Here is an 18050-nt window from a genome sequence, read left to right as displayed (position 1 = left end):
TGACTCAGACGAGACCGCAGTGGAATTGGCAGAGACCTTCCCTAACGGTTTATTCCTCCAGAGCCTTTTAGCCCCTGGTTGAGTCTGTGGGAGAGACCTTCCCTGACGGTTTATTCCTCCAGAGCCTTTTAGCCCCTGGTTGAGTCTGTGGCAGAGAACTTCCCTGACGGTTTATTCCTCCGGAGCCTTTTAGCCCCTGGTTGAGTCTGAGCATCTCGGCGACACTCTGTAGATAGCTGTGTGCTTTTGGTGAGGAAGCGCCTGGCTCCTCCTCGTGCGGTGGGCGGCAGGGGGGGTGGGGGGCGCTCAGCTTCTCCGCTGTCCGTGTCCCTGGCGTGTGGGCAGCCGTGGCGCCACAGAAGTCTCTCCCCCGTGTGCTTTGTCTTCTGTGCACTGTTCTTTGTAGTTTTTGTTTGTTGTTACAGCTCATAGAGACGCTATAAATAGTTTAGAACGAGGAGCTTGAATCATGCAGCCCGCAGACAGCAGAAATGACTGAGTCAAGTGTCATCACATAGCTCCTTCTGGGCTGATGCCAGTGTGGCCAAACTCAGGGATAAACGTAAAGCCCTTTATCTGGATTTTAGTGTCAGTTTCTGGTCGTCTCTCTAAGGTCGCTCTCAGATAGTCGCATCCAGTGCTCTGACTGTGGCATGGGGCAGCAAGGCAGCAGAAGACGGTCAGGGTGTCACAGGTGACCACAAGCCTCGCACCTGCTACAGAGCGCCCTCACACCCTCTCGGGCTGCTCACAGCAGTGTGTGACTGTGAGAAGTTGGGGGTCCTACCCCTTCTCCCATCTCAGCCTCACATCTGGAGAACATTCTATCAATATGCCAGGGACCCAGGTGGGGAGGGTCGGGGAAGAATCCTGTATGAAATCTGCGAAGGAATTGGGTGATTTCACTGGTAGGAAAGGCAAGAGAAAAAGAAGCGTCGTCTTCAGATATTTGAGACGTCTCGTGTAAAGAGAAGGGTGCCTTTGGTTGTACGAGGAAGAAGGGCACCCGCCCAGGTAGTCCACTCTGTCAGTGGCCCCCCGGAGGGAGCTTTGCCAGGCGATCTGTGACTCGTGGTGGTGATGGGTTGCTGGTGGCAGTGGACGCTTCCTGAGTGCAGCACAGGGCTTCCCAGGGACCTTGCGGATGCTCCCAGTGTGTCCTTGAAGAGGCAGCAGCCGGATGGATGGGGCACACCGCTGGCTGGGGACGGAGCTGGACCTGGAGAGGGCAGGAAGTGCTTCGTCCAGTCAGGCTGGGCCTGGGACCTGACCTCAGGGTCCCAGATGGCAGGGGGTGGGGGCATCTCTCCTACCCGCAGCCCCAGTGATGAGCACACCCCTTTGCAGTGAACCGACTGGGCGACCTCAGAGACGACAACGACCCCAACTGCACGTACGAAGGCGACAACAACGTCCTGCTGCAGCAGACCAGCAGCTACCTGCTTGGCCTGCTGGCTCGCCGGGACCAAGGTGAGGTGGCTGGCACCCCTGCAGCCCTGCGGGGTGAGGGGGTTCCCAGGGCCCCCTGAGCCGGCTCTTCTGTCAGGACGGACTCTGTGTTGGCAGGCAGGAAACATGCGATCAGATGGGGCTGGACCAGCTTCTGAAGTGATGGGCAGGGCAGGTGGCGGTGGGGTGGGGGGGGCCGGGATTCATCTGCCAGACATGCCCTGGGGTGGGGGTCCTTGGCTCTCCCTAGAGTCACCGGCTGTGCTCCTAGGTGGTGCCCGCATCGAGAGCCCCCTGAAGACCGTGGACTTTCTGGACGGCTATGCAGACATCCTTGGCAGGAGGTTCGAGGGCTCCAGCCCCGAGGACCTGTTGGACTCCTCAGGTAAATGCACGTCCTTCCCTGTCTGCAGGTGCGCCGTGCCTGGCGGGCAGCAGCCTGTTGCTTTGCCACCTCATTCATTCAGTGATGATTCGTCCGCGGATACTTCCTGCGTCCGGTGCTGACTCAGGTGCTGAAGCCAGCAATGGAGAGAAGGGAGCTTGCTCTCCCCTCCCTGGAGTCCCGGCTCCCACCCACCCCCCTCCCCTGGCCTCACAGTGAGTGGTCAAGGAGAGACCTCACAGAAAGAGCAGGGGTGGTTACAGCCGCTCCCCTCCCTACCGCGTGTCAATGACGTCTGAAGGACGCACCTTCCTCACGCAAGGGCCCGCATGTCTTTCTGTCAACTCCCGTGTCCACAACAGCAGCTTCACGCCACAGCGGAGCCTTGCAAAGTCCTCACCGCCCCCTTTGTGGGATTCAGTGGGCATGTGTCCCTCTGCCCCCCCGGGACCCCTGTGGCCAAGCACCTCGGGGCCCGCCTCTGTGGCCCCACCCAACCCTCAGGCACACGCTGCCCCCCTCCATAGATGGCCAGAAGCTGACCCTCTGGCCGGCCACCCAGGAGCCGGAAAGGCAGCCCAGCTGCCGGAGATGGAGGTGCTGGGCCCACTCCTGGACCCGCACCGGCCGTGGGGCTTTGGGCGCAACCCCATCGTCCTGCCCCGCCCCGGATGGGGACGCACCGCCTCTGCTGGCTGGTGACGCGGTGGGGACACGCGGGTGCAGCCAGCACAGCGCTCGGCTCCACACAGGGCTCGGGACCGGCCCGCAACATGCAGGCACCCCACCCTGTCCCAGCCGCAGTTTTCATCACAGAAATCACTGTTGAGACGCCGTTACGTTCCCGTGAACACTGTTAGCAAAGAGCCTTTGGCGTGGCAGGAGGGCACCTGGCTTACAGAGTGTGTGTGTCTCCTGCAGTCCTCTGGATGAAGGAGCCGCCTCCACGCACCCAAAGGGCACGTGACCCATCACAGCATCCCCAGCTGTGGGCTGTGTGTGTGTGTGTGGGGGGGGGGTGTGTGGCCCTGCCAAGCTGCGCCGCTGCCCGGGTCTCCAGGAGAGGAGCTTCGGCCGCCCAGTCCACGTGTGCAGCTGGAGCAAGCATCGGACCCGGGCCGGGCCCACTTGCCAGCGGGTCTGTCCTCCATTTTCATTGACAGCAACAAGCAGAGGCGTTTCTGCTCGTCACTGCTTCGGCTCCCTCACCACCCTTTGTTACAGCTTTTCTGACAGTACACCTTCTTTATCTCTGTTTTTAAAGAGCTGGGAGGATGCTGGGACACACCCAAAGGTCTTTCTGATGGTTCTGGAGCCCCCAGATGTTGCTCCAGGAAGCCCAGGAAATGACCTCATCATTCTCGTAACATCCACCCCACTGGAATTTCCCCCCTCCCCAAAGCCGTCCCCCATAGTAAAATCAGAGCGTAAACACGTGGTCGGCCAGCACTTGGACATGTCACGGGGCCTGCTGTGTCCACCCCCCACCCCCGCCCAGGCCTGCCACACTCCCCCCAACCACCCCGCCCTGCTCGCTGGCGCTGTGAACGCAGAAGCTGCTTTGTGCACAGAGGCAGGAAGGGTGCCAGGGCCGCGTCATCTGTTTTTCCTGTGAGTGCTCTAATTTTCACTCGTTCCAACCAAGTGAAAACATCTTCTGGAGGGAAGAGCGCAAGCAAAACTCATCTGGCAGAGGCGGCTTGGCGTGGAAGGAACCCTGACGACGTTCTCCACGGGGAGAGGGGAGCCCGAAGCTCGCGGCCCTCCCTTCATCCTCAGGGTGCTCGATCATTTGAACCCAAGACCTCGGGGCCAGGCCTCGTCTCAGCTGCATCTTTGGTAGAAGTCCCACTAGTGACATGTGACCCTGGGGCTCTGCAGGACGGGACACGCAGGACCTTTCCAGGGTTGAGCAAGGCCTGTTTGCAAGGTCAGGAGATTTTTTTTTTTTCCCTTCAGGAATTAGAAGGTTTATTTGGAGCGGGAGGGGCAGGGCGGCTCTCCGCCCGCTGCCTCTGATTTATGTGCTGTGGGTGCGTGTGTGCCGAGGATGCGTTTAACAAATGGGCCTGAGCGCTGGGGCGCCGCACACCATGTGATCACGTGAGATCCAGCTCTTTCCTCTCGTTGGCTCCTCACTCGCAAGAGTATCAGATAATTGGAGTGCCGTGGGTTGGCTGGGCTCTCCTGGCGGCTAAGACAGTGAAGAATCTGCCTACAATTCAGAAGACTGGGGTCCCATCCCTGGGTTGGGAAGAGCCCCTGGAGAAGGAAATGGCAACCCACTCCAGCATTCTTGCCTGAAGAATCCCCATGACAGGAGCCTGGCGGGCCACAGTCTGTGGGGTCGCAAAGAGTCAGACAGCACTGAGCCACTGACACTCGGTTGGCTGGCTGCTCTGACCGCTGTGTGGGTCCGAGGGTCACAGGGCGGTGGGGGTGCATCACATCATGTGTTCAGAGAAACTGGGCTCAGGTTCTGGAGACGGCTGTGTGACCTTGGGCTGGATGCTCACCCTCTCTGAGCCTCCATTTCCCCATAAGGTATTAGGAGGAAGTGCCCTCTCTGCAGAGACCCTTTGCCCAAGTGAGAGCACACTCACAGGTTCAGGGGGCCGGGACTTGGACATGACTTTGGGGGCCCCATTCCAGCCACCATACCCGGCAGAACTCTGGGAGGGGTGCCCTGTGTCAGCTTCCGCACCCCCCAACCTGCCTTGCTAGGCTCACACACACATGCTGTGTGAGCTGGTTGGGCTGCTTGCAGCCTCTGAGCCTTCGGCTCCTCGGGCCTCTGAGATGGAGCGTGTGCTCGTTAATGGAAAGCTCAGCTGTGCTATGAGCTTTGTTAACCCATACGGCAGCACGAAACGGTTGGAGGTCTGCAGTGGGTACTACGGGATGTCCTCCCAGGGAACAGGCTGTGCCACACAGAGGGAAATCCCAGGGCCCCTGCGTCCAGCCTTTGAGTCCAGGCCCAGCGCCCCCAGGTCGGTCCTGGGGGTCCAGAGCAGCTGCGGGCCCCTCAGGCCTGGGCCCTCTGCCTGGTCTCATCCCGCTAAGGGAATGAGAGCGTGGACCCAGAGCCTCGCAGCCAGCTCAGACCCCACCCCCATCCCCTGCTCCCTCTCCACGTGCCTGGGTGCCTCCTTGTCGCCTGGTCCTCACTGGAGGGGGCAGGAACAGCCCTGCCAGGCTGGGTGCTCTCAGTCACCCAAGCCCTCGGAACCGGTGATATGTGAAGACAGAAGGACCCACAGATGCAGGCACAGTGCTGGGCCGGGCTGGGAAGATGGGGGTCTCCCTCCAGCCCCTTCCAGCCGGTCCCTGTCCATCCACACCCCCGTCAGCAGCTTCCTCTCCTCTCCCCTTAGGAGCCGGAGGAGGGGGTGAGGTCTCAGGAGGCCTGAGGTGAGGCCCAGGGCCTGGCCCGCCAGGTGGATGGGGCTCCACTCCCCAACCACATGCCAGAAAGTCGCCCTGACATCGTGCAGGTCCGAGTTTCATCCCCGGACTGTGTATCTTCATCGCAGATGAGGTGGTTACCCCCAAAGGACCAGAAAGAAGGCTGAGTGTTGAAGAATTGCTGCTTTCAAACTGTGGTGCTGGAGAAGACTCTTGAGAGTCCCTTGCACACCAAGGAGATCCAGCCTGTCCATCCTGACGGAGATCACTCCTGAATTTTCATTGGAAGGACCGATGCTGAAGCTGAAGCTCCAGTACTTTGGCCACCTGATGCGAAGAGCTGACTCATTTGAAAAGACCCTGATGCTGGGAAAGATGGAAGGCAGGAAGAGAAGGGGACGACAGAGGATGAGATGGTTGGATGACATCACCGACTAGACGGACATGAGTTTGAGTAAATTCCGGGAGACAGTGGAGGACGGAGGAGCCATGAGGTCACAAAGAATCAGACACAACTTAGCGACTGAACAGCGACAAGCCCAGAAGGAGCTCCATGACCTCGTGGACTCTGGTTGCTAGAACCGTGTAGAACTAGGGCCGGCCTCACAGCAGAGCCAGGAAGCGCCCGCCCCCTTCGCCTGTCTCAGCCTGACCACCACCGAGGGGTGGGAGGCGGGTGGGCGCAGATTCCGGGTCTGTGAACTGGACGCGTCTCTCTCACTCAGCGTGAGGGCTGAGGCTGCGGCAGGGGGAGACGCCCTGCACTCACGCGTCTCTCCGTTTCTCACTTTGAAGTCCCGCTGGCGGCATACGAGTGGCTGGTCTGCTACCTGCTCCGTGAGAGTCACCAGAAGCTCAGTCAAGAGACGCGCTCGGGGAAGAGCGACTTTGAAGCCAGAAACGACTGTCAGGTACGTGTCTGTTTCGGAAGTTGCTCTTCTCGGGAGTTGCTCCTGATTCCTGCACCGCCGCATCCTCTCTGGCTCTCTGCCGTCGGGACCAGCAATGCTCCCGAGCCAGCCGAGCCCTGATCCCATCCCTTTCCCCTACACCATGTGGCTGGTGCCCAGACTTGGACAGCTCAGAGCTCATCTCTGCCTGGTGTTTGTAACTGAGGCTTCCCTGGTGGCTAAGCTGGTAGACTCTGCCTGCAAGGCAGGAGACCCAGGTTCGATCCCTGGGTCGGGAAGATCCCCCAGAGAAGGGAAAGGCTAACTCGCTCCAGTATTCTGGCCTGGAGAATTCCATGGACAGAGGGTCCTGGTGGGTTACAGTGCATTGGATCGCCAAGAGTCGGACACGACTGAGCGACTGACACTTATTCGTAACTTGTTAAAATGCAAATATACTCGGGAATCAGAGCGCACCAGAAATTGATACCTGGGTTGGAATGTTTTCCCTGGGCCTCAAGGTTTATCGGGGGTGAGGAATCGTGAGAGAGGGACCCGTGCAGGGAGTGGGCAGCAGGCCTTCCTGGCCTGCAGTGTCCAGCTACCGGCATCTCTTGGGAGCTTTTAATGATCGCGGAGCGGCAGAAACACTGGTCATGGAGCAGCTTGGGCTGTGCAGGCTAGGACTGCCCCCGAGAGTTTCTGTTCTGTGCCCCCCACCACGGCCCCAGTGCAGGCACCTGATAGGACCCTTCGTGGGCGCTGGCCCAGGTCTGTTAATACTGTGGGCAGATCTCTGATGGCAAGGAAGTCCGTCCAGGAGAAGTCAGGGGTGGGCGCTGAGTGTGAGGACTTGGAAGGGAAGCAGAGGGTACAGGAGCTGGAACAAGGCTCTTACCCCTATGGATGTTGGAGCTGTGTGATTTGGGGGGGCCTGTATGTGCACTGTGGGGGGCCCAGCAGCACCAGGCCTCTGCTCACTAAAATGCCAACAGCACCCCTGAGTTGTGACAACCCCAGACTATCTCCTTAAAGTGCCAGGCACCCTGGGGGGGCAAACTGGGCCTGGCCAAGAACCCCCGAGCCAGTGGGGCCTCCAGTCTGGGGAGCAGGTCCACTCTCTGTGGCTCCGGGAACCTCGGTCCTAATGTGTCTCCCTTCAGACACTTCCTGCGTGCCCCTGGCCCAGTGTGGCTGCCTTTCTGGGTCCCTGTGACCCTCCAGGCCCTCCACGCCCCGCCTTCCTGGGTCCCTGTGACCCTCCAGGCCCCACACACCCCGCCTTCCTGGGTCCCTGTGACCCTCTAGGCTCCCCACGTGCTGCCTCCTGGGTCCCTGTGACCCTCCAGGCCCCACATGCCCCGCCTTCCTGGGTCCCTGTGACCCTCCAGGCCCTCCATGCGCCGCCTCCTGGGTCCCTGTGACCCTCCAGGCCCCGCATGCACCATCTCCTGGGTCCCCGTGACCCTCCAGGCCCCCCACATGCTGCCTCCTGGGTCCCTGTGACCCTCCAGGCCCACCATGCCCCGCCTTCCTCGGTCCCTGTGATGGTCCAGGCCCCCTATATGCCGCCCACGCACCACCTTCTCCACAGCTGCTCATTGGGATTCTCAGACAGCAGCTTGGTGGCCCGATGAGAAGCCAGGAGAGCCGTCCAGCCTGCCCTTGGTGCCGTCATCGGGGTCAGCTGTGGACACGGTCTACACCTGAGCATGCTCCTGGCCTGGGCAAGGAGGTCGTGGAGGGCAACCCCCAGGGCCCGTGTCCCCAGGCAGCTGATGGCCTCCTCTGAACTTCTCCCAGGAGGAACACACAGCAGCCTGTGCGTGTCCGATTCCGGGGACTGAGGCCGGGGAGAGGAGCTCGTGGGGCGTGGTGCAGGTGCTGGACCCCTGAGGTCTGTCGCTGCTCCTCACGGCAGCGCCCGCGGGCCAGCTCCCTCCTGCTGCCTCTCACAGACCAAGACGCTCGGCCCAAGATGAGAGCCACTTGCCCGTACACAAAGGCTCGTAAACGCCAAGTGGAATTGGAAGCCGGCCCCTCGACTCCAGGGGCTGGGCCCTGAGCTGGCCCACCGGGTACTCAGAGCTCACTGCGTTTTTAGGGCAGCCACGCCAGAGGTGGGGCCGCCTTTCCAGGCCCGCACCAGCCGATGCCATGGCCGAAGCTGACCGTGTGCTGCTTTCTCGGAAAGATAGGATGAGCACAGTGTGATTGACTCTAGAAAATCCGCGTGGTGGAGAAGGTGCGAGTAGAGGAGAGCAGAGTTTGGACTCAGTCCTGGGCTGGGACTCGCAGGGAGAGTCGCCCCAAGTGGAGAGGAGCCCATGGCACGTGAGCACCCCGGGGGCTGGGGATTAATTCAGGGACACCCACCCTCGGAGAGGTTGAGGGTGCACACGGGGGCCGGCCTACCTGCACCGACTGTGTCTCCACCAGTCGCTGATGGCTTGACCTTGTTTCACCCTCGGGGTCCAGGGCGGATTGAGGTGATGCCCTGGGGGCTCTTAGGTTAGTGCCTGGCCCCGGGTTGGGGGGAGCACCCCCCGCCCGCCTCCATTATCAGCTTCGTCAGCTCCCCTCCTGTGAGCACGCTCCCCTCTCTGCGTCTCTCTCCCTCCAAAGGTACCCACGACACGCTGAGCACGAGGGGGCAGCTGCCCTGAAGGCCCGGCTGGCTCTGCAGGCAGGACACGGGGACGCAGGCCGTGTGACCTGGTGGTGTCAGAGGCGCAGGGGGGTCTTCGGATCAGACCAGGCAGACTGGCCTGGGGAACATCCTCCCCTGAATTCCCTCCCGAGGGTGCCTGGTTCTCAGGCAGACCCTGGGAGAGCCTTGGCCTCGGAAGTGAGGACCCAGTGCTTGCCCTGAAAGTGAGGAGGAGGCCTAATTCAGAGCCCTGCCCCCTCGGCGACCACAACCCCCTGCCTCCCCGGAGCGTATTCTGGACCCCGCTCTGTGGATTCTGGCTGGTGCACATGTGTGCTCAGCCGCTTCTGTTGTGTCCGACCCTTTGCGACCCCATGGACCCCACCAGGCTCCTCTGTCCACGGGGTTCTCCAGGCAAGAATACTGAAGTGGGTGGCCATTCCCTTCTCCAGGGGATCTTCCCGACCCAAGGATTGAACCCAGGTCTCCTGCACTGCAGGCGGATTCTTTACTGCCTGAGCCACCAAGGATTCTGGGGCGAAGTCATACAGGCATTGAATAGGAGTCTCTTTCCTCCCCCATCCTGGGTCACCCCTTTGCTGGATTAATTTCAAAAGCAAGGCATGCTCATTATAACAGATGAGAAATGCATGTGTAATTGTTCTAATTTTTAAAAAAAAAAGCAGTAAACTGATAAACGAGAGAAGGGAAAGAAAAGCTGGCAAGCAAAGCTAACGATGAGCAGATGTGTTGACTTGGTTAAAAGAGAAAAAGCCGGGGCCAGAAGCCCCGTGGTGACTTCCTGCTTCCGCAAACCGAGCCAGCATCGGGACTCACACGCGAGTGCAACCCGGCTGGCCCTCCATGGAGCCCTTCCCTTAGTTCTGGACGTGATGGAAGTGGGAGAGAGGGGCTGTTTACTTGAGAAACTTGGGGGACGGGGGCGGGGCCAGGCCCCGGGAGAGGCTGATGTTGCTTTCAGGTGAGTCCAGGGAGCGTATGGAAAACCTTCCGTGTGGTTCTCAGCGCAAGAGAACTGACCTTGTGCCCTCGGGGAGCCCACCTCCCCGGGGACGCCCCAGTCCCTAGTGCCAGGACGACCCAGGCGAGCCCGTGGCGGCTGTGTGTCAGCTGTGGGGTCACCCAGGTCCCAGACAGCGCTGAGCTGAGTGGGGTCGCTGGGCCCGAGGTCCCGAGCAGCTGTTGCAGGCGGGCTTGTGTTCCTGCCGCCCTTTCCCCAGAGGTGCTGCCTAGCCCCGGCTGGCTGTGCCCACTGCCCCGGGTGCTGCCGGCACGCAGGCCCCAGTGTGCCCTCCCCGAACGCGAGCGCCGTGCCCTCCCTGAACGCGAGCTCCGTGCCCTTGCAGGTGTACCACTGCCGGCCCTTGGCTCTGGCGTTCCTGGAGCTCACGGTCGCGCGCAGGTTCCACGAGCACACGCACCAGCCCCGCGTGCCGCCCCCGCTGCGGGCCGTGCTCCAGCGGCTCAGTGCCCTCTACGCCCTCTGGTCCCTGAGCCAGCACACTGCCCTGCTCTACCGAGGTAAGATCCTGCCCTGGAGCTGCATGGGGGGCTCCTTCTATGCGGCTTATTGAGCGCTCGTCACGGAGCTGATGAACCCAGAGGCCATGGGTGAGGGGAACCGCCAGGGGCACAGCAGCGCCAGGGTGGTGCCCATAGGGCTGAGCCATGGCGGGCAACCCAGGAGGGCTTTCCGTAGGAGGTGAGGAAAGGGCTGATTCCTGGAAGATGGGTGGAAACAGGATAAACCTGAGTTTTTTTGAAACTTTGTTTTCATTATCCTTCTAAGGAGCATTTTTTAGACATTTTCCCAAACCATCCCCATGACGTGTTAATACTAGAGCTGTCCTGGGTATCTGCTCACGCACCAGGCATGTATCTGTGCTGTCTGAGGGGTATGTTTTTCCCTCTCCTTGCAAAGAACCCACATTTTCCTCCTTGGGGCTGGTGTTGCCCACCCCCTTTTTTTTTTAAGTCGCTCAGTCGTGTCCGACTCTTTGCGACCCGATAGACTTTGCAGTCCATGGAATTCTCCAGGCCAGAATACTGGAGTGGGTAGCCGTTTCCTTCTCCAGGGGATCTTCCCAACCCAGGGATCAAACCCAGGTCCCCTGCACTGCAGGCGGATTCTTTACCGGTTGAGGTATACAAGGCTCCCTGGTGGGAGTGGTGGGGTGCGGGGAAAGGAGCCCACCCGCTCTGAGTGAGCGGGCTCTGTTCTCTGTGGCAAAGAGGAGACAGCAGCCAGTTCTGCAGCAGGCTCGGCGCTCCCTCCTTGGGCCTGCGAGACAGCGCAGCACGGGCTGCCTGGGTGTGGGAGGCGAGGCCGAGGGGGCGGGTCTCCAGCCCGTCGCCTGGTGGCTGCAGACGCCCCCGCGTGCCCCCGGACGCCACTTTGAGCCACAGGCCCCTGCCACCCTGCCCAGCTTCCCCGCCCAGTGCTCTGCTTGGGGTCTTGTCCACTCCCATGGACCCCCGCCTGCTGGCCCTGCCTCCTCCTCCACCCTGGCCCCCTGCGGCCTCCCTTCCTGGGCTTCAGCATGCCCAGCTCCCAGCCGTGACCGCCACCCCCACCCCGCCCCCCAGCGCCTGCTCAGTGAACCGGCCGGCTGGGAGAAGGACACAGACCCCGGGCCCGGCCTCACCTTTCTGGAAAGGGGTCACAGCGGGGCCCAGGCAGCGGGAGTGAGACACCTTCACACGGGATGGGCTGTTTCGTGACGTGTGTGCTGTTCGTGGGTAGCTTGGGGGTTTGGGCTTCCCCAGGGGCTCAGTGGTGAAGAATGTGCCTGCAGGGCAGGAGACACGGGTTCGATCCCTGGGTCGGGAAGATCCCCTGGAGATGGGAATGGTAACCCCCTCCAGTGTTCTTGGCTGGAAGACTCCATGGACAGAGGAGCCTGGTGGGCTACAGTCCAAAGAGTCGGGCACAACTGAGCGACTGATCCTTGGGGGTGAGGGTACCAGACCCCAGAGTCACCCCCCTGTGCTTCCAGGCGGCTACTTCTCCGGTGAGCGTGCAGGTAAATTGATGGAGAGCGCCATCCTGGCCCTGTGTGCGCAGGTGAGTTGTGATCCCTTCTGTCCGTATGCGACTTACATGTGATCACACTGCTGTTACTATCTGGTGACCTTGGCTTCCCACTCATTGCTGTGTGTGCCACCATTCAGCTCAGTCGAGTCCGACTCTTTGCGACCCCATGGACTGCAGCACGCCCGGCCTCCCTGTCCATCATCAACTCCCAGAGTTTACTCAAAACTCATGTCCACTGAGCCAAAGTAGCGCCACCATTAGCACACCCAAGAAAACTACAGAGAATGTGCTTACGTCGGGATAGTCAGGAGGCACCACTCTGAGGGACCCGTGCACACCCAGCTCACGCTGATGCTTTCTACAGCAACATCGGCCTTTCAAGTTACCTCCAATTTAAATTCATTTCGTGGCATTTTCTTTTTATTTTTTTGTTGTGTCCTTCTGCCCTCGTCTCCCAGAGAGGTCAGGTGCTGCTCTGTCCACTGGAGCTTGGTACAGGGAGGGACAGGTTCCGAGGCCGTGTGGTCAGCACCGGCCGCCTGGGGCTGCCATGGGTAGAGCCGCGGCGGGCGTGCCCAAGGGTTTGGGGTTTTCTTTAGTTTTAATTCAGCCGTCACGTGTGTCCTGGCTGTGGTATTAAGCAGTGCAGTCGGAGGTGCTTCTCTGCTTTGGGTGATCAGACATGAACCAGAGCCCCCCCGGCACTCTGTCCGGGGTATTGTCTGTGGTATACAAGGCAGATATGTCTACCCAAGTGTCTCAGCTACGGGTGAGAGGCTGCTGGGCTCCTCTCCGTGCTTCCGAGCTGAGGCAGCTCAGGTGATGTCCTTGTTGGCATCAAGCCCCTCTCCCCCCAGGCTCCTTTCTAAGTGCCTCTCTCTCCCTACATGGGTTCTGGGTAAGGGTGTCTCTGGGGTCGCTCTGTCTGCTCGGGCCATGTCAACTTAAACAGGAGGGGTTTCCCTCTTGTGTTTTGTGGGGATGAGTTGCCTTTATAAAAAATAACAGCAGTCATTTCCTTTGCTGTGCAACGTGATGTTTGGACTGTGGAGCTGGCGGCTGGGGTAGGTGGAGGGGCAGTACCTGGGCCCAAGCTGCCTGATGGATCTGAGTCCTGGTCCCGCCTCGGGAGGTGGGGCCGGGGCCAGCTAGGGCAGGGGGTGCCGGCTCCTTCCCTGTCGGGGTGTCCTCGCTGTCTTACGGTCACCTCTGCTGAGAGTGGCCCCCACGGCCTGCAAAGACGGGCTCTTTCCCATGGGCCCTCTGCGTGAAACGCTGGCCGACCCCCGATCCCGGGCAGGACCTTGCTCTGCTGTTGTTTCTCCCTGAAGCGGGGCAGGCTCGTGCCCCCCGCCCCCTGGGACCTTGGTGCCGAGGGCGTGTGGTCTGTGGAGCAGCGCCTGAGCCACGAAGGCGGGCTCCTCTCCTCTCCTGACTGTGCCCTGCGATTGCTTTAATCAGCCTTGTTCCAATCGCCCTGGCCCCAGCCTTCTGTTCAGTTCACCCACTGGGCGGGACCTGGATAGCTCAGTCGGTGGAGCACCAGACTTTTAATCCAAGGGTCCAGGGTTCCAGTCCCCATTCAGGCATGCTGTCCTCTGTTTTATCTTTCGGCTTCCCTGCTGGCTCAGACGGTAAAGAATCTGCCTGTGATGCAGGAGACGCCCGTTCGATCCCTGGATCGGGAAGATCCCTTGGAGAGAGGAATGGCTACCCACTGTAGGATTCTTGTCTGGAGAATTCCATGGGCCAGGGGCGCCTGGCGAGCTGTTAGTCCACGGGGTCACAAAGAGTCGGGCATGGCTGGGTGACTAAGCACGCATACCGCATATGGCATTTCACAATTATTTTAAGTAAAAAATGTTTTTTTGCATTTCAAGAAAATTCTTAGGCGTCTACTCATATAAATTCCACTTGTCATATTGTCGAATAATTTGTGTAACGGGGCGGGAGAGTAATAAAACTACCGCAAACCAAAGCACATTGGGGTGATGGCTTTTCCAGGGGCTTATAAATGCTTTTTCTCTTACATTTTTTTTTTTCTGGACATACTTTCCTCTGTTGGAACAGTAATTGCCCTGATCAGTCAGGGCTCAGAGACAAACCTCTGAAGACAGTTGCCAGTTAGTGAGCCGCAGAATCATCAGTTTTACGAGCAGTCCCTACCTTGTTGGAAAAAAAAGAAAACGTTGGAAGTCTTGAGTGGATAGCAACATGGTGAAAATATTCAGACGCACACTCGGGGAACCTGTAACCCAGGCCAACGGAAAGACGGTGCCTGAGGAGTGGAGCCTCGCGCCTGCTGGGGTTACCGTTGCTCGTGGGTTGCAGGCTCTGTTACTCGGTGGTTGCCACGGAGATGCCGGGCGTTGCCAAGTGTACGGACTTTGTTTTCTAACAGCTGAAAGATGATGCTGTTGCCCTGGTGGACGTCATCGCCCCTCCGGACTTCATCCTGGACTCACCGATTGGCAGAGCAGACGGCGAGGTATGAAGAGCGGCCTTCCTCCCGTGGGTGGCAGGAGGCGCTCCGGGCCCCGGGGCAGTTGTGGCAGAGCTGAGATGGCAACAGGGCTCGGGGGCAAGGGGGCGGGCGGGGGGGCCCGTCTCCAGCATCACGTGGGTGGCAGGGAGGGGGAGCAGCTGGGAGAAGTTGGGGTGGTCGTGGGCGGGTCAGCCATCCCCCAGCCTGCCCTTCCCTGAGAGACAGGGTGGCTCCGCCACTGTCTTAGGCCGTGACGCTGAGGTCAGCATGGGCCTGTGTGAAGCTGTGGCCTTTGCACACTCTCCTGAGGGCCCGCCCCACTCCTGGGCCTTCTGACCGTCTCTCGGCCGTCCTGATCCCCTCGCCCTTCTGCCTGGGCCTCCGGGGCAGCCCCCAGGTGGCTGCCCAAGCTCCTCCCTTGCCCCCAGCCCTCCCCGTGCCCCAGAACGATTGCTTCTAAAGCTGCCTTGAAGTCCTCACACCAAAGTGGTACCAGATCCCTGCCCACTCCCGCCCGCCACTGGGGCTGACCTCTGCCCGGTCCTCCAGGGTCGTCACACGGCCCTCCCGCCCTCCAGACTCCAGCCCGCTGTCCTGTTTCTCTGCTGGACTGGGCTCACTCCCACCCCAGGGCCTTTGCACCTGCGTTCCCACTTTCATTCTAAGTGGAGTGCCATTCTTCTAAGAGGTCTCCTCCGGCTTTTAGGTGAAGCATCCCCCCCTCTTCCCCCAGCAGGGGGGTCCCCCACTTTGTTCTGCAGTGTGACCCTCACAGTGCCCCTTCCTGAGCCCACAGGCAGCCCTGTGTGACCTCCATCACATGGAGAGGCCTGTGCGAGACGACGCCCACGGGTCTGCTCACTGCTCCCCGGCTCCGCACCACCCATGGGTGGTTGTCCCTGTGTTTCCACAGAGACGTGGCATTTCCGTGTTAAAGTCACGTGGTGAGGGCCCATGCCTATCGTGTTGTTTCTCCTGAGGCTTATCTTGCTCCCCTAGGAGACTGAACGCTGGGGGGCAGGCGCCTTCTCTCTGTCCCCAGGGGACATTCCAAGGGGACAGGAGCCCTCTGTCCTCAGGAGACACTGCCGTCCATCCAGGGGACAGATACCTGGACCTCTGCCCAGCCCAAGCCACACCCAGGGTTAGGATGGAAGTGCAGGCGTTGGGGTGGGCAGGTCAGAAGAGCCCCCCGTCGACTCAGGAAGGCGGGGACCACACGTCTGGGGACAGCCGGCTGTCCTCTGGCTGTCTAGCTGGGCCAGGCGTCCTCCCCTGAGGCCGCCGCTTTGCCAGGGAGAGACCCAGCCTCCGGGGGGAACAGGCAGGTTCGCCTGAGTTGGCCCAGCTGGAGGCGGCAAAGATGGGCTCCTTGGAGGGAAGGCAGGAGAGTATGAACCCTGGTCCCTGGTGTGTCCAGGGCCCAGCAGGAGCATGAGGAGGACGTGCTGACCGGCCCCCGGGCCGGGAGCTGGCCTCCGGGATGCAGGCTCCTGGCAGCGCTAGCCCCGTATGGGCGGCGGGGTGCCTCTGCAGGCAGCAGCCCTGACTCACAGACGGGCGGGCGACTGCGGAGTAGGGGAGGCCGTGCCATCCTGCCCTGGCCTGAGGTGGGGCCCTGGACTCCACATTGAGACCAGAGCACCCCGGGCCTCGCCCGGCAGAGCACAGTGCGTGTCTCTCCCAGTGTTACGGGCCGAGGTCTGCACCGGCTGCTGTACGAGGTAGGAAATCCATTTTAGACAGACAGACACAGCTGTCGGAGGCCGAGGCTCCATCTTTAAGGGAAGCGCCATGTCCAGGTCATGCGGAGCTGCCTCGGATTTATGCCCCGCAGGGAGAGAGCCTTGTCTGTGTCTCCCTGGGAGCCAGGAATAGCAGCATGCGGGCGAAATCACTGAGCGCATTTAGCAGGTGCAGAGAGAGGGCAGCTTCTTGAAAGTAACATCTGTCAATGTCAGCCAGATGTAAGACTGGCCCCTTTCCTGCCTCGACGGACCTCGGCCTGGACGCTGGCCGTGCTGGGAGCAGGGACGCGTCAGGCGACTGCCTGCCCGCTGATGACCTTCCTCTAGGATGGCTAATGAGCGCAGTCCCGCCTGGGGGCCCAGAGGCGGTGGCTGGCTGGCCTAGGGGGCTCAGTCTGTCGGGGTGGGCAGAGAGGGGACCGGGCCTGCCCAGGCCTGGGGGCCCAGAGGACCAGCCGTCAGCCTGCTCTTGGCCGTGCCACCACCCGCCAGCCTCGTGGCTGCGAAAGGACAGATTTCAGAGCAAATGATCGATGCCGACTTGCAGAATCCACCATCCGCGGGAATTTCCAAAGAGAAGGCCAAGCAGGATGTTTTCATCATGAGTGCACATTAGGGACCTTGATAGTTGTATTTTCCCAATTTTCCTCTACTGACAAAGAAAGGGCTTATGCAAATTGAATTTAAATCATCTTAAAATGCTTCCAGGGAGTGACGGAGCTTCCTGTGTTATGCACAGTTGCATTGAGACGCTCAGAGTCTTTCTTATTCCATCTGTGTGTATCATGTATGTATTTTTTACAGCTCTATAAAAACCTCTGGACTGCCGTCCTTCAGGAAAACAAAGTGCTGGAGCGGGCGTCGTGGTGGGCGGAATTCGCGGTCCACAAGCCCGTCGTAGGAAGTTTGAAATCAAAGCTGTAGCAGCACCGGCTAAATCTGGCCAGGCCGTGAACACCTGGACCTCAAGTTCACTTCTGGAAGCCCCAGACCCGCAGTTCTACCTGGCTGCTTGTCCTGTTGAGTCCACGGCTGGAGCGGCTTATCCTGGCCTGGCCCCGCCCCCCGCCCCAAGTCCCACCAGGATGGGTAATGTCCAAAGGGTAGGACTGATTTGGGTCATCCCCATTTGCTGGGTGAAAAGGATCATGTCTTCCTGAGAGACTGAACACTTTTGGATAATTAGAGCTTTAGCATAATTCTATTTTCATATGCTGATTATGAAGCTGACTGCTTGTAATTTGGGATTTTTCTGGCTGGGTGATCTTTTACCTTCATCTGAGATTTCTTCCAAGGCTTTGCTTCACTAAGCCCTGAACGATGCCAGTCCGATTCTTTGTTCACCCCAGTTTGACTTCCTCATGTCATTAAATCATATCATAACTTGACTAATTTGCACCGTGGACCACCCGAATGGCATAGTTGAAGATTTTGAAGGAAAATAAAATCAGGTTTATTACTATCTTATGTGGAACTAGAAGTTTCCATCAAAGAAGTGTTTCCAAAGGATAAAAAATGTGTAACGATTTGCAGATCTGGTCGTCCTTATGTCCTGACCTCCCTGTCGTATGCACGTTACGTTGTCACTTTTTTACTTGAATGAGTTTCTTTCTACAGGCAGTGGAGCTCCCAGGCTGCCTGGCCCCGTGGGGGCTTTGCCCCACGCTTCTGCACTCTGTCCACCCTCAGGCCCGAGTGCCCTGCGGACAGCGGGGACTGATGGAGGAGGCTGATGGCCATCTCCACCCATGATTCCTTCGTCCCAGGTCAGGACGTCGGCCGGTGGGTGGGCTCTGACTCTCCGCCCTGTCTCGTCCCCCGCTGCCCCCCAGCTTTCGATCTCTCTAGGAGGTTCAGGACCTCTGTCATCAGCAGCCCTGTGCCCTCCCCACCCTGCCGTGGTGCCCACGGAGCACACTAGTACTGAACAAAGGTGGCTCTTATTTTCCAAAAGAGCCCGGAAAAACCTCTGAGCACGTGAAG

The 18050-nt window shown here is 59.9% G+C and overlaps 1 protein-coding gene across 1 annotated transcript in view; it reads left to right on the top strand.

Moving 5' to 3' along the window:
* The window catches only part of ACOX3 (acyl-CoA oxidase 3, pristanoyl), a 50061-nt gene extending 32532 nt beyond the window's left edge, over positions 1 to 17529 (top strand). Inside the window, 7 exon segments of the mRNA XM_027971266.3 lie at positions 1348 to 1470; positions 1721 to 1834; positions 6035 to 6150; positions 10147 to 10321; positions 11797 to 11864; positions 14236 to 14322; positions 16872 to 17529. Coding sequence (XP_027827067.2) covers positions 1348 to 1470; positions 1721 to 1834; positions 6035 to 6150; positions 10147 to 10321; positions 11797 to 11864; positions 14236 to 14322; positions 16872 to 16991 — 803 coding nt within the window. The 3' untranslated portion in view covers positions 16992 to 17529.
* The last annotated feature ends 521 nt before the right edge of the window (positions 17530 to 18050 follow it).

The sequence above is a fragment of the Ovis aries genome, chromosome 6 (assembly GCF_016772045.2).
Source record: "Ovis aries strain OAR_USU_Benz2616 breed Rambouillet chromosome 6, ARS-UI_Ramb_v3.0, whole genome shotgun sequence".
Taxonomy (NCBI): domain Eukaryota; kingdom Metazoa; phylum Chordata; class Mammalia; order Artiodactyla; family Bovidae; genus Ovis; species Ovis aries.
This window is presented reverse-complemented; position numbering and strand designations above follow the sequence as displayed.